The 14,507-nt window shown below is 38.7% G+C and overlaps 1 protein-coding gene and 1 long non-coding RNA gene across 2 annotated transcripts in view; one reads left to right on the top strand and one right to left on the bottom strand.

Moving 5' to 3' along the window:
* The first annotated feature begins 7,565 nt into the window (after positions 1-7,565).
* The window catches only part of LOC102493598 (uncharacterized), an 86,551-nt gene continuing 79,609 nt past the window's right edge, over positions 7,566-14,507 (top strand). Inside the window, exons 1-2 of the long non-coding RNA XR_003548477.1 lie at positions 7,566-7,731; positions 8,461-8,563. This is a non-coding gene — a long non-coding RNA (uncharacterized LOC102493598). The remainder of the gene's footprint in view (positions 7,732-8,460; positions 8,564-14,507) is intronic.
* ENAM (enamelin) overlaps positions 10,695-14,507 on the bottom strand; it is an 18,127-nt gene continuing 14,314 nt past the window's right edge. The window contains exon 8 of the mRNA XM_006142888.1: positions 10,695-13,532. Coding sequence (XP_006142950.1) covers positions 10,695-13,532 — 2,838 coding nt within the window. The remainder of the gene's footprint in view (positions 13,533-14,507) is intronic.

Here is a 14,507-nt window from a genome sequence, read left to right as displayed (position 1 = left end):
TAATAATGCATTAATCACTGAATTCATACATGTTTGAGGTGGCTTTGTCATTTTACACCTAAAATTAAATAAGGTAGGATCCCCTTAATAAACACAGTATTTATCATGGCAAATAAAACTTCTTAGCAGATGGGCCAGCAGATGGCATGGAGGTTAAGGTGGCTGGCTGAGTGGTTTGAGTCCCAGATCTTGTGACTTGAAAATCACACCGAGTGCATGTGCATGCCCAAAATCACGAGAGGAGCATGGAGGACAATGGACATGGCATGGTTATTTCCCCTAGGGGGTGGTTTTTCACTTTTGTTCTCTATTTCTCTCTGTTTCCCTCAGAGTCCTATAGCAAACAAATAAACAAAAATTTCTTAGCAGGAAGACAAGGGTAATTGACATATTTATCAAAGGGTACTATGGAAAGTAAATGCTGACTCTGGATTTAAAATAGTAGGAGGATAATTAGTAAAAGTCAGTTTCTTGAAGAAGTATTGTTTGGTTTCCTTTAAAACATGGTGATAGTCATTTTTAATAACTTTCATTGTGTTCATCAGGGATAAAGATAGGACACTCTGGTTCTTCAGTAGGAAGTGTAGTTTTGATGTACATTGCTAAAGTTATGTCCATTCTTGATTGTTTTTCAGTCCAGTATGTACTTTTAGCCAAGTCGTTGAATCTCTTTTAATTAGTAAATACATACTGAATATTAACCACATGCTCAGGATTGTTCCATAGTGATTAAGTTATGATAAAGTCATCATCATACTCATTCCTTAGAATTCTGCTCAGTTGTGATTTTCTCTGTGAGGCCCATCATGATCATAAAAAAAATTAAATAAATAAATTGGGCCTATTCTCTTCTCTTAGTTTATTTCTTCCATATAGTTGACACCTTATAACAGGCTTATCATTTACTTATTTGTCATCCTCACAGGAGGTCTGTTTCTCCCTATTAGAGTGTAACCTCCATAAGCACAGGGATTTCTGTTTTGCCCATTGATATGTTCCTAGTACCTAGAACAATGTCTTGCATGTAGAGTCACTCAGGTTTGTTTATTTTATTCATGAGAGTAAGCGTGTGCATACATATGTGCACTCATGCACGTTTGTGCAAAAGACAAACACCTTCACATCACACTGTGCTCGTGAAGATCTTGGCTTTTATGCATCTGGTGTATCTTCAGGTCTGCTCAGGATCCAAACATACAGTTGGTCATATGGCTTCGAGAACTGCAGTTCAGTACACTACCACCTGTGTCACTGGGGCAGGACCTCAGTATGTATTTGCTGAGGGAAATAAACATGAGTACATCTTAGTTGAGGAGATAAGGCATATGCATAAAGAATTAACAGTTATTTGGCAGTCTACTAAAGACCTAAGTTCCAAAGTGTTAGAGAATTTATGGGAGACTGTTTTTGAAGAAGTCCCGTACTTTCTCACAGTCTTCGCTCTAGTTTCTCTGTGTACCCAGTAGAGAAAGCTTTTTGCCATGTTGTGGATCATTTTATGTAAGATACTGTATTACAACATTATTATCTCATTAAATGCTATCAGGAAGAGGACTCCAAATATATAGTTCTTTAGGTCTTCCTTCTTTAAGAAGTTCAGTTAAATTTTAATACCCACATATTAATAGCAGTTTAGTACTTATTATTTACTGGCCACTAATCTCAGTGCTTTATAAATATTAACTCCTTCAGTATAAATCCAGCATAACTGGTGGCTCTTAAATGAGTCATTGAAAAAAGATCAATGCCTTCCTATAAGTTTCATTCATACATTTGCCTGTATTAGTGGAACATTTAGCAGGTGTACACTAAGGAATCAATATAGATGTGATAACCATGAAAGAATTCTCTTAATTCTCTGCAAGGAGTTTAATTGACCTCACTCTGATATGTCAGTATTTGTGTGAGGCTGTGCATTCAATGGGATGCTCCATCCAAAGATAACTGAGCATGGCAGGGAACTAAGATTGGTAAGTTTTTGGAAAACACAGCTAGGACTCTTCTGATGGATCACTGATTTGGGGACTCACCATAAGTTTTGCAGAAAATTTCTTAACACCATACCACCAAAATATAGCTACTCAACCTTCCCTCCTACCCTCGTTTTCTTCCACGTAGGCCTGAACTGGTAGTTCTACCAGCCTTCTTCACCTCCCTCACTTTCCTTCATAAAGTATTTTCCTAATATATCTCTTGCGCCTCTGATTCCATCTTGGAGTCTGCTTCTGCAGGACCCAAATGAATGCAATAGCCAGTTATGATCATCTGCTTTAATAATGATGTTGAGCATTCTTCATATGCCAAGCAATTTATCTATGTTCTCATTTAATTCTCAGTAAGTTTTTGTGTATTAATTTCAAATTGTAGATGAAGAAAACAAACTCAGTGGAATTAATTTGGTTCACTCCCCAGTAAATGACAGTGAAATGCAACCAACTCTGCTATAGCCTTAAAAGTTAATTGAAGCTTTCAGACAATCATGTCCAGTGTGACATTTTCTTACTGCTTATGTGACATTTGGAGACTCATGTGACCAATTCATTGGCTAGTCATAAATCTACTATAATTTTTGTACTTTTTGTCATTTTCAATTTGAATTAAATGAATGGTATTTTAAAAAGACAGACATAAATAGATACCATTGGTGAGATATACTTTTCTTCTGCATAGTTCTTTTTTTTAAAAGATTTATTTAACTTTACTTACTCATTAATTTATTTTGATTTGACCATACACACACACACACACACACACACACACACACAGACACAGGTCTGGGACTTGAACCAGGGATAGCCATGTGGGAGTGTCCAGCACCTTAACCACTATGCCACCTGCTGGTCCCCTCTTCTGCATAGTTTTTGAAAAGCTAGCCAGTAGTCCAAGTGATCATACTCAGCACCAGCCAGATAAAAATTATATTAACGAGCATAAGAGTAAATATTATTTTTATTTTTAAAGTTTTTGCTCTAGGGTATGTGCTCTTGCTGGGGAGAGAGAAAGAGAGAGAGAGAGAAAGTGAGAATTCCTCCCCCTGGGGAGGGAGATGGCCATGCTGCAATTCCTTTCCCTCCATTCTCTTGGAATTTTGGGCATGCATGCACATGCACTCAGCATGTTCCCCAAGCTGCTGGATGCCTGGGACTCAAACTGTACAGTTGATCATATGGGATCTACCTCTTCACCATGATGCCAATTGAACCCCAAAGTAAATATTCTCTCTCTCTCTCCTTCTTCTTCTATTTTTTTTCTTTTTAGAGTTTTTCGACTTAGGACACATGCACTCACCAGAGAGGGAGAGACAGAGACGGTAAGAGAGAAAGTGAGAAACTACTCCCTAGGGGCATGGCCATGCCACAATCTCTTCTCTATTCTCTTCCTGGGATCTTGGGTTTGTACATACATGAGCCCAGTGTGATTTTCAAGCCATAGGGCCTGGGACTTGAACTGTAGTTGGTTATGTGGGAGTCCAGCGATGTAACCACTATACCATCTGTAGGTCCCAAGGGTAACTGTTCTTAATGTCAGGCTTTTAAAAACTAATAGACCCAGACTAAGACCTTCGTTTTCATTTTGACTATTGTCATTTTTGATGGCTTTGTGATTGATAATAAAAGTGAACTATAGTCATACTTTTGCAACCACAAATACACATGTGTATGCACAAACACTTATAAGCAGATATGCATGTGTTTCCTGACCTAGGAACAGTGGGATGGGATAAGTATTCTCTACTGGTCTTGCGGGTTTTGGCTTTGAGGTAGTGGTGTCTAGTGAATAAATCTATCACCAGGGTGGAATACAGACCCTTAAGTGACAAAATAACACTGGGCAAGTTAATTCAATCTAAGATTATTTCGTCACTTAAAAACTGGGAGTAATAATGGCTATTTTACAGATTTTTATTAAAAAAGGATATGTGCTAAATGTATGTATGTATATCAGTTAGTACATCTATTGTAGCAGTCAGCAACACTATAAACTGCAGTTGCTATTATGTGTTGTCTTTAGGCTCTTCTCTGCCTAGGCAACAAATCAGAGAAAATATATACAAGATCAGTTATATATATATATATGTTAGATCAGTGATTCTTAAACCTTAGAGTGCACAAGAATCACCTGGAGGACTTGTTAAGTCAGATTGTGGAGCACCTCCCACCCCCATGCTGGTTAAGTAGTTTTGGTATGCTGCTAGAGAAATTGCTGTTCTCACAATTCCCAGTTTTTCTGCTGAGAACTGTTTTGAGAATTACCATTTTAGAGTTATGAATCTCCACTGCCACCTAGTGGTTGAATTTTGAAATAATTACTCTGCATTTGTTTTGTTTTGCTAGAGGATCCCTGCATTCCTCCAGAGACAGAGAGAGATAAAGAGGGAGAAGAGAAAGCAACTCTTACAAGGGATGGTCACACTGAAATCCCTTCCCCTTAATCTTTTCCTCCTTTTGGGGTTTTGGGCATGCCCAGTGTGTTTCTCAAGCTGCTGGATCCAGGACTCAGCATGGTTAGCCATATGGGATTCACCTGCCTTAGGTAATAGAGCTGGCTGGATTCTGCATTTTTTTTTTTTTTTGAGAGGTTTTTGCTGTAGGGCACATATGCTCGCCAGAAAGACAGAGAGACAGAGAGACAGAAAGCGAGAAATCACCCCCACGGAGGGATGGCCACGCCGCAATCCCTTCTCCTCCATTCTCCTCTCGGGATCTTGGGCATGCACACACACGGCCCCAGCGTGAGTTTAAGCCACCGGGTGTGGGACTTAAACTGCAGTCAACTACACGGGAGTCCAGTGACATAGCCATTACACTAACTGTAAGGCCCTGGATTTTGCATTTTTAACACACGTTGTTTCATTTGGCTCTTATAATGCCCTATGAAATAAGTACTATCTTCATTTTACAAGTGATGAAAATGATATGTAAAGAGATACAGTAACCTGCCTAGGGTTTTACAAGTAGGGGAATTAATAATTGGGCTTACAACTGTCAGACTTCAAAGCTGATGGTCTCATTCAGCATGTTATTCTTTCTTAACATATTTTCAGATTATCTTCCCCGGTATTTCCACTTCTGAGGAAATAACCAGAAATATGGACAAGAATGGTTAGAGATATTTATCACAACATTTTTTTTCTGATAATGAAAATTCATAAGCTTTCAGTCTATTATTAAGGAGATGGTAATATAGACGTCTTTCAGAATATCTTATGGACAAGAAAAATGAAATTTTAAATAGTTTTAATTTCATGGAAATTGTACAATCTGAAGAGGAAAATGGAGGCAATTGCACAAGAGAATGGCTTTAAGAGCATCCTATGATGGGGCCAGCAGGTGGCATGGTGGTTAAGGCACTGCATCCCCACATGACTGACTGTGGTTCAAGTCCCAAACCCAGCAGCTTGAAAGTCACAACAGATCAATAGATTAAATAAATAAATAAATGCTTAAAAACATAATAAAAGAACATCCCCTGACACATACATGAGAAAAGACTTGAGGGAAATAAGTCAGCTCTTGTTATTTATTTATTTTTAAAATTTTCAACATTTTATAAATATCCCAAAATGAATGTATATTTTAAAATGAGAAAATGTTAACTATTATTAATTAATTTTGAATCTTAATAATTTTGAATCTTAATAATCATTATATTAAGTTTGAGGAAATTATAAATGTCTATACATTTATACAATGTATTTAAAGAGAAAGTGATGTCTACGTAGCATCTACTCTGTGCTCAGTATAGTGCCAGTTGCTATGAGGAATATTTAAGAAAAATTTGAACTGGGACTCACTTTTTGGTTTTCTTACTCCTGGGTTAGGCAGAACTAACCCAGGGAAAACTTAGCACAGGATATGACAAATGTGTGATTAAATATAAAAGATGATGTGGTTTGAGCCTTCAGGGAAACTGTAAGGCTAGGGTATGAATTGGATAGGGCCTTCACTGATGAAGAATAGAACTTTCTAGAATTCCTTGAGCCAGGCAAAGAGATAGGAAGAAGCAAAGCATAAATATAGAAATTGAGACAGGACCAGCCCACTCTTTCTCTTTGTGTTTTTAAAATAGATTCTTTCACTTATATGCTTCATTTATCCACATTGGTGACATTCAGTTTTTTTCAGTGGTCCAGACTTTTCTGTTCTTTTTCCTGGTGAGTGTATAGGTGTCACTTTCTTACAGGAAATAGCGTAGCTGTTTGTCACTCAAGTTTGGTCCATCCTCACCTGGGAGCCTGTTGACACTATAGAATGGTGATCCGTGCTCTAGATCTATTGAATCAAACTCTGCATTTGAACAAAATCTGCTGTCATATACATACCAAAACTCAAGGATTGCTAATATGACATGTGACACAGAAAACAGCCTAAATCCTCTGGGCTCAAGGGAAACTGCCAATGTGATATAACAACTGAGGGACTGAAAGGGTCGGCATCTTGTGGGATATTTATCCTAACCTATATACCATGGTCAGACTCACTCTTTTAAGGGAATGGTAGATGACTTGAAAGGACAACATATTAGAAAAATGAAGAAAAAAAATTTTTTTTTTACCAGGTTTAACCACAGCAAATACCTGCTTCATATAGGGCAGGAAGGAATGAGATACAGTTATTTGAATAAATTCAGAGGTCCAAGCACTGATGAAGCACATAAATGGAGGATGCTGGGTGCTTAGAGAGCAGAGGACCATGACTGGAGTTGGGGAAATAGGCCAGTAAGAACAGAGTCATTTATTTCACAATCATGTCTGTGTCAAATTATAGCTCAACTTCATCATTGTTTTTTGAAGATTTCTCTTCCAACATGGAAGTTTGCTTTTCACTAGCTGAATTTTGTTTCTAAACCTAATTGACTATAAATTCAAAGTAAGAGAAGACAACCCAGTGGCTGATGTTATTGGACTAGGAGTGAGGTGGAGAGTTAAGGGAGAGCAAGTGAATAAGCTAAATTTTTTAATTGTGAAATGCTGATGATCTGTTTTCCAAAAGTGCAGTTTTCATCTGGCTTTAAAATGGGCAGTAGATGTGAGTCATAAAGAAATCTTTAAGGTTTTGTGAATAAGGGAGCTGTTGATTTTAAAGTCCAACAACTTTAGTTCCCTTTTTGGTTTTTAGAAATGAAGTTTGGTGAGCCTTGCAGGTGGTGTGGTGGTTAAAATGCTGGGCACTCCCACATGGCGCTGACCATGGTTTGAGTTCCAGACCTTATAGCTTGCTTTCTCATATTCCCTCTCTTTCTTCGTGTCTCTCTCTGCTCAACTTATAATAAATGAATAAATAAATTAAATTAAATAAACAATTCTTAAAAGAAAAAAAAAGAAATGAAGTTTGGTTTCTTGAGAGCAAGATGAATCTTTAGGTTCTTAGGGTCATGATTTAAGGTAACTGGGGTAAGTGAGAGAAGAGGAAACAGATGGGTAGAGATATGTCAAAATAAGTAATAAAATAATTCAAAGGTTGTTTCTGGTGATTTTTCTTTAAAGTTGTATAAATTGAGACTGATGTGAGTGACCAAAGTGAAAATAATGTAATTTTTATCTGTAGGTGCTTCAAAAAGCCAGAGGAAGAATCTTCACAATAATGGCTACTAGGCTGACTTCTCATCACCCTACTTTGCTTTCTGCATAAAGTAGGGAAGTACAACAATTCTGTCAGTCATCTGGACAAGCCCAACTGTCCTCTAGAGAAGTCTATTGTAGACTGTGCATCAGAAAAGCTTATAAAGCAGGTGTGTGTTAGCCTTGCTAGGTTATTTCCTCTCTGAGTATTATAAACTAATGCTCATATTATTTTCATCTTATTGATTCACTTTACCAGATAAAGATATCATAGGTTTTGTACAGTGTTTTAAAATCAGCAGGTGATGACCATTAAACATCAGAACTCACCATAGAAGTGGTGCAGTAGAGGAGGGATAGGAATGTTGGAGATAAGTATGATCACTTTCAGAGCCTCTCCAGTGTGTGCACCTTACTTTAGAGCATATTTAAAAACTTTATCAATAATTTAGCAAGGGCACACAGAGTAATTACTTTCTTTTCTTATTTATTTATTTTAATTTGATAGTGGGCGTGCGTGCTCACCAGAGACAGAGAGAGAGACAGAGAAAGACAAAGTAAGAAAGTATCCCCATTAGGGGATGCCACACCACAATTCCATCTCTCGCTCTTTTCAGGATTTTGGGCACACATGCACATGTGCCCGGCATGTTTTTCAAGCTGCAGGGTCCAAGATTCAAACTGCAAGATTGGCCATGTGGGATTCAGCCACTTTAATCACCATGCCATGGGCTGGCCCATAATTAATTTCTTTAACCAGGATCTCAGATCTGGTATTCAGGCCTGTGCTGATGAGATGGAGTCATTTTCTACAGGGATATTTTCCCTTCCTTTTTCACTATATTTTTAAATTCAGTATATGAGTTGTCACACTGTGCTTTTTACATTTTACATTACAGAGGTCTCAGATGGTAATTTAAGTAGCAGTACCTCAGTGATTCAGATGTGTCAACACATCTGCTGAAACAACTATGTGACCCATATATTTTGGTGAAATAAAAAGTGAGTATTTAACAATGGAAATATTTATGTTGAGATTAAAAAAAATAATTTGGGGAAAAGTAGTGAAACAATGTTTTATTTTGAGAGGATAATTCTTAAGATACAGCTTAATACACGATAAGTTAATGATTTTTTTTCAATGCATGGTTAAAATATCAAGCCAGCAGTGGCGTGGAAGGAAATTCAAGCAACCAGTGGCTCAATAATCTGCCTCTAAAATTCCTTCTAATGCTGAAATTCTATGATGCGAATGTGATTATGTATAAAACTACCAAATGTGGTCAGTATCCCAGACAGTTCACCTGCAGGAAAAGCTGACTATAATGTTTTCATGGAGATATTGTAAGTCATTTGAAAATCAGTCAATCAATAAAGACTCATTGGTTGTATTCCATGTGTGAGACACTGTGATGGGTACTTTAGAAGACTGAAGGCCAAATCTCATTTGCTGCACCTGGGCCACTACTGCTATTGATGGGAGAGGAAAACTTAAGGATCACCAAGAGAGTTTGATACTTAATTGAATCTTGGGGGGAAATGTTTGGGAAACATTGGTATAAAATATCAGTTGTTTTTCTTCTCCCAAAGATTCCTTTTCTCAGATTTTAGTATTATATTTCTCCATATTTCTGAGGTCTTCTTATAAAATCTGTCCCAGGAAATTTTCTCCTAAGATACTCATTAAAGTTAGAATATAATTTTCCAGGTAATTCTGAGAATTCTTTCGCTCTAGGCAAGGAATATCCAGATAATAGGCAAAAATACCATTAGTAATAATAATAATAAAAACCTAGATATAGTCTAAGCAAGGCAATATAGAAATACCTACTTTACAAAATAATTTACACTATGTAATCAAGATACCAAGATAGCATGTCTGTGAGTAATTCTACACAAACCTGAAGTAGGTCAGTAGTAGGATGGATGGTAGAATCATTTTTGCTGAACTAGTAAGAAATCTAAACATTGAGGGTTTTATTTTAGACAGTGTTTCCCAAAATGTAGTCTAGTGAGAGTTTTATGTGATAGCGTATGGCAAGTTCTAGTCCCACCTCCCACCAGAGTGACAGTTTCTTCAGTTTTCCTTCCTTCCTTTTTTAAAAAAAATCTTTTCTGACTCCTAGTTCTATATAACTAGCCTGTCTACCTTTTCTGAATTTCATGTTCTAACTGAGTTGTGTTTGTTTGGTAGAGATCATAAGAAAATTAAAACAAAACAAAAAAAGGTAGATATCTGTGTATACTATTTCAGAAATATATTGTGTAATGATGGTTAGGCTGGGTCAAGAAAACAAGGCAGAATTTAGGGAGTAGATACAAAAAAGGAGAAGAGTGACATGCAGTCTTAAGGAAAATGATGTAGCATGGAAAAAGATAAAAGGAAGAAAGTAGAGAAGAGAAGGATTAATTGACAAATTATACATTAGGAGACTGGACAGAAAGGTAGGAAGAAAGGAAGATTCGATGGAGGAGGCAGTTACAAAGAAGACTAGTTATGTTTAGAGACAGCTAGCTTAGTATATGAGAAATTATAGAATGAGAGAAAGATAGGAAAGTCAAGTAGAAAGTTAATATAGAATAGTTGAGGGACAAAAAGAAAAGGGAAGATAAAGGGAATGAAAAAGGTAAAGAGAGAGTAGAAGAAAAAAGAAAATGTCAGAATATTATCTAGGGGGAAAAAAACTGAGAAAGACCAACACAAGAAAAATGTAGAGTGCATCAGAATATACGTACATGTAGATCTCCTTTCATAAAATGGAAAGTTCATTTGCTTTTCAGTCTCACAAAACCAGACAATTTGCAAATATAGAACACTGAGAGAAAAGGAGTCAGCAAGCAAAAGGATAGTAAGCGAGACAAATGTTTTCCAAGTTGTGAGACAGGAATGGTCATGGCTTTTCTGCCTTGTTAAGTGTGCTGTAATTTGTGATAGTGCAGGACCCAGTAACCCCAAGAGGCCAAATCTCATTTGCTGTACCTAGGTCACTACTGCTGTTGATGGGAGGGGAAAACTTAAGGATCACCAAGAGAGTCAGATACTTAATTGAATCTTGGGGGAAAATGTTTGGGAAACATTGGTATAAAATATCAGTTGTTTGTCTTCTTCCAAAACTGCTTGATTGAGATAATCCTAGGCCTGAAGTAGTAAGCAGTCTTGTACCTGGTCCTGTGGATTGGTTCCTCTTTGAAGGAATTCAAATGGAGTGTGTTCACCTGCATTAAGTGGATCTGCATTTATACTCTTAAATTGTTCCCCAGTAACTAACTCAACCATTGTGTTAGGATTTCCAGTAGGCATAATTGGATCCCCTTCAAATGGGCCTTGCCTTCCATTGCTAGAGAGAGTTCCAGGGCTGGAAGAGTGAGGCTTTGCTATCTTGGAGCCAAAGCATGGTAACTGCAGGATGCTAGATGGTCTTTGTTGGTGCCGCTCATCTTCATTTCCTTGGCCCTCACTTTGGATGCCTTCTGGTTTCAGGCCTTCATCAGGTGTACTAATGACAAGCTGCTCAGGAGTAAGGTCAACAGTTCTTTCATTGAGCTGGTTGCCTTCAAAAATTTGTTCCATTACATTATTTCCATCTCCTCCAAGCTCACTTTGGAGACAAGGTATATTCTTTGGTTGAAGGGTACTGGCTTCAGGAATGGGCAAAACTCCCCTTTGGCCTTGCTGATTCTTCATAGAACATGGTGTGTTCCTCCTCAGAGTGGACACATCATCTCTAAAAGGACTTGCGTTTTGGCTTTCTCCAGGAACTCTCTTCTCTGAGCTGTTTCTTTGGCCAGGTAGGATGCTTGTTGGGGAGATGACATGTCTTGCATGCTTGGTATGACTGCCTTCTGTGTACTGAGGACTGGTGTCCTGGTTCTCCCCTGGGGCAAGGCCATAGGATGGAGTGTAATCTTGTAGAGCCAGTGGATTGTCCTTGGGACCTGTGGAACCACCAGTACAGCAGGAACCTCTCTGGGTCAGGTGAAATAGATGTGCTTCTTTTTGACTTGGTGGGTAACTTTGAGGGATTAAGTCTGGGAAAGCCAAATGTTCTCTGTCTGGTGAATTTAGCCTTGTAATTTGCATGCCATACTTGAAATCCTCACCGTCATGCCATGTTGGATTTTTCTGAAGCCCAGCTGGGGAGTTACTGGGATAGCGTTGGTTCTCTTTCTGGTCTGGTGGACTAGGTGGAACTTTATGTAAGTTTGTTGCCCGATCCCAGAAATTGCTGTTAAAATATGATCCTCCTTCTTTCTGCCTTTGGTCTTGAATTCTGCGGTCCCAGGAGTTCCACGAAGGAAACAGAGTGCTTTCTTCTTGTCCAATAGCATTATTAGCATAATAGCCCCTGCTCTCCACTGGTGGTGAGAGTGTGGGAGCTGTGTTATATGATGGGAAATTGTCATCTGGGTTCCAGGGGTAAAATTCTCTATAAGGAAAATCTTCCCTAGGTTTTGATGGATTATCTAAAGAATAAGGAAGGTATTCCTTTGGTTGATTTGGTGTATATTGCTCACCTTCATAGTGCCTAATTGTAGGGCCTTCTTTAAAGCTCAACTCTTCCTCACCCCATCTATTCTGTCCTGGAAAAGGTTCATCTCCAGTTGGATCAGTTGGGTCCTCTTCATTATAAGGGACTGTCTCTTTTATGTCTGGAGTATTCATGGGGTATAGTGGATTTTCTGGTTGCCCCATAGTATTGGGAGAAACATTTCTATCATCCCATGTATTGCTCCTAGGGAATGGTGAGCTTTCCCTAGGATCATAGGGGTTGTATTCAGGGTAGAAAACACTTCCTCTAGAGCCATGGGAAGGATGAGGCAAATGTTCCTGCCTCCCAGGATCTTCCTTAAAGGGTGGAGAGATTTCTTGGTGGTTCCAAGTATTTCTTCCTGCAGGAAAATGTTCTTTTACTGGGGGGATTTCTTCAGGGTATGCAGGCTGATATGTACTGTGTTTTAATTCTGGCCGATTAGTTTCTGATTCATATGGGTTTCTTCTTGGCTCTAAAACAATGCCTTTGGGCAAATTCTGGTTTTGGATTTGTCCATCAGAATTTTGGACTCTTTTTGAATCTCCTCTTGGGTAATAGGAGTTTACATGTTGATCAATAGAATTAAAAGTTGGGATTTCTGTGTTATCCTCAGGGTGAGGCAGTTTATAATTTGGTTTATTAACTCCATAGTTCTGAGTATTTCTCCAGGGGCCAGTTGGAGCCTTTGTAGGAACAACTATTCTTTCTTTTTGACCTGGTGACTTCTCCTTAGGATTTTGGATTTTTTCGTTGTGGCCAACAGTACCATGTTTGGGACCCAGTGGGGCAACATTGGTTCCCATGGGGTGTTTATTTGGCCCTTGAGGCTTCCTTCTGAGATTTGCTGGATTTCCTGCATAGTTGGCATAATTACCTCTAGAAATGGAAGAGTAAGCTTTCCGATAAGTTGGAGTTCTTGGGTGAGCTGCTTGTTTACTTTCCAAAGCAAAGGAATTCCACGAAGGACCCCTCTGAACTTGTTGATTTCGGTAAAAAGGCCTAGTCTGTCTATTTCCCATGGCGGTACCAGTGGAATGCCATTGTCTTCCAGAAGGAAAATTTCTAATGTTAGGATTTGGATGAATATTTGGCTGACTTGGTCTCCATGGGATTTGATTTCCCAACACTCCCTGGCGTGAAGTATTAACTGGAGGGGGTGTGATGCCCCCATTTTGAGCTGTAGGGTTGCTTCCAGTGTTTGGTCCAGGGCCACTGTTTCTTGGACTGGTGTCATTTCCACCCTGACTCCCTCCGGGATTTGGCTGGGTAGAATTAGTCTCTGTAACTGTTGAATTAGCTGTGGGCTCTGTAGCTGGACTCTCTGCTTTAGGAGGATCTTTTTCTTTAGGTTTTTCAAAATCTTGTTCAAACATCTCTTCAGAATAATAAGGAGGGCGTCCCCCAAAGCCATGATATCCAAAATATCCAAAGTAAGGATTCTGTAGGGAAGAAGATAGGAGTCAGTAGTTACTTAATTTTCCACAATGGTATTGCTTGGATTTCTTTTTTTTTTCCAGAGTAATAAGGACATTTTATCAGCCACATGTTTCTCTTAATACTACTGGCCAAGTTTTATGTTTGAAATTTGATTCCTTGTTTCTATTTATTTATTTATTTATTTATTTTTAGTTTTTTTTTTCCCCCCTATAAGCTTGTTTTCTTGCTGGAGAGAGACAGAGATAAGTGAGAAATCACCCCTCCCCCCCAGGGGGAATGGTCATGCCTTCTCCTCTGCCTGGGATTTTGGGCATGCACACATGCCCAGTGTGATTTTCAACCCTCTAGGTCCAGGACCCCATGGTCAACCATGTGGGAATCCAGCACCTTAAACACCAAACCACCTACTGGCCCACTCTTTGGTTTCTATGACCTTTATTCCTCCTCGTTCTCTCTTCTGGTATTCTTTTTTTTTTTTTTTTTTTTTGAGAGAGAGATTTTTGCTATAGAGCATGTGCGCTTGCCAGAGAGCAGAGAGAGATAGAGCAACATAAAGCAAGAAATCACCCCTCTACCCTCCCTGCCCCTGCCAAAGGGGAAGGCAACACTGTAATCCTTTCTCCTCCATTCTCCTCTTGGGATTTTGGTCACGCACACACATGTGCCCATTATGAGTTTCAAGCCACTGGGTCCAGTACTTGAATCGCGGTCAGCCACATGGGAGTCAGTTCCTTAACCATCATGCCACCTGCTGGCCCTCTGGTATTCTTTTTGACTATTGTTTCTCAGCTTTTCTTTCTTAGGGCTAGGTCCTTTTTTGTTTGCTAGTTTTTTAAAGGATTCCATTCTGTATCACCTTCATTTTTCTGTTTTCACTTTACAAACCTGCCTTAAGTACTCTATTGCATGCTAATGCTTGCTGTATGGATATATGTCATTGACTTCTAAAGGCATAACTCTGGCCCATGACACTCTTT

Source organism: Tupaia chinensis, unplaced genomic scaffold (assembly GCF_000334495.1).
Source record: "Tupaia chinensis unplaced genomic scaffold, TupChi_1.0 Scaffold000086_1, whole genome shotgun sequence".
NCBI lineage: Eukaryota > Metazoa > Chordata > Mammalia > Scandentia > Tupaiidae > Tupaia > Tupaia belangeri.
This window is presented reverse-complemented; position numbering and strand designations above follow the sequence as displayed.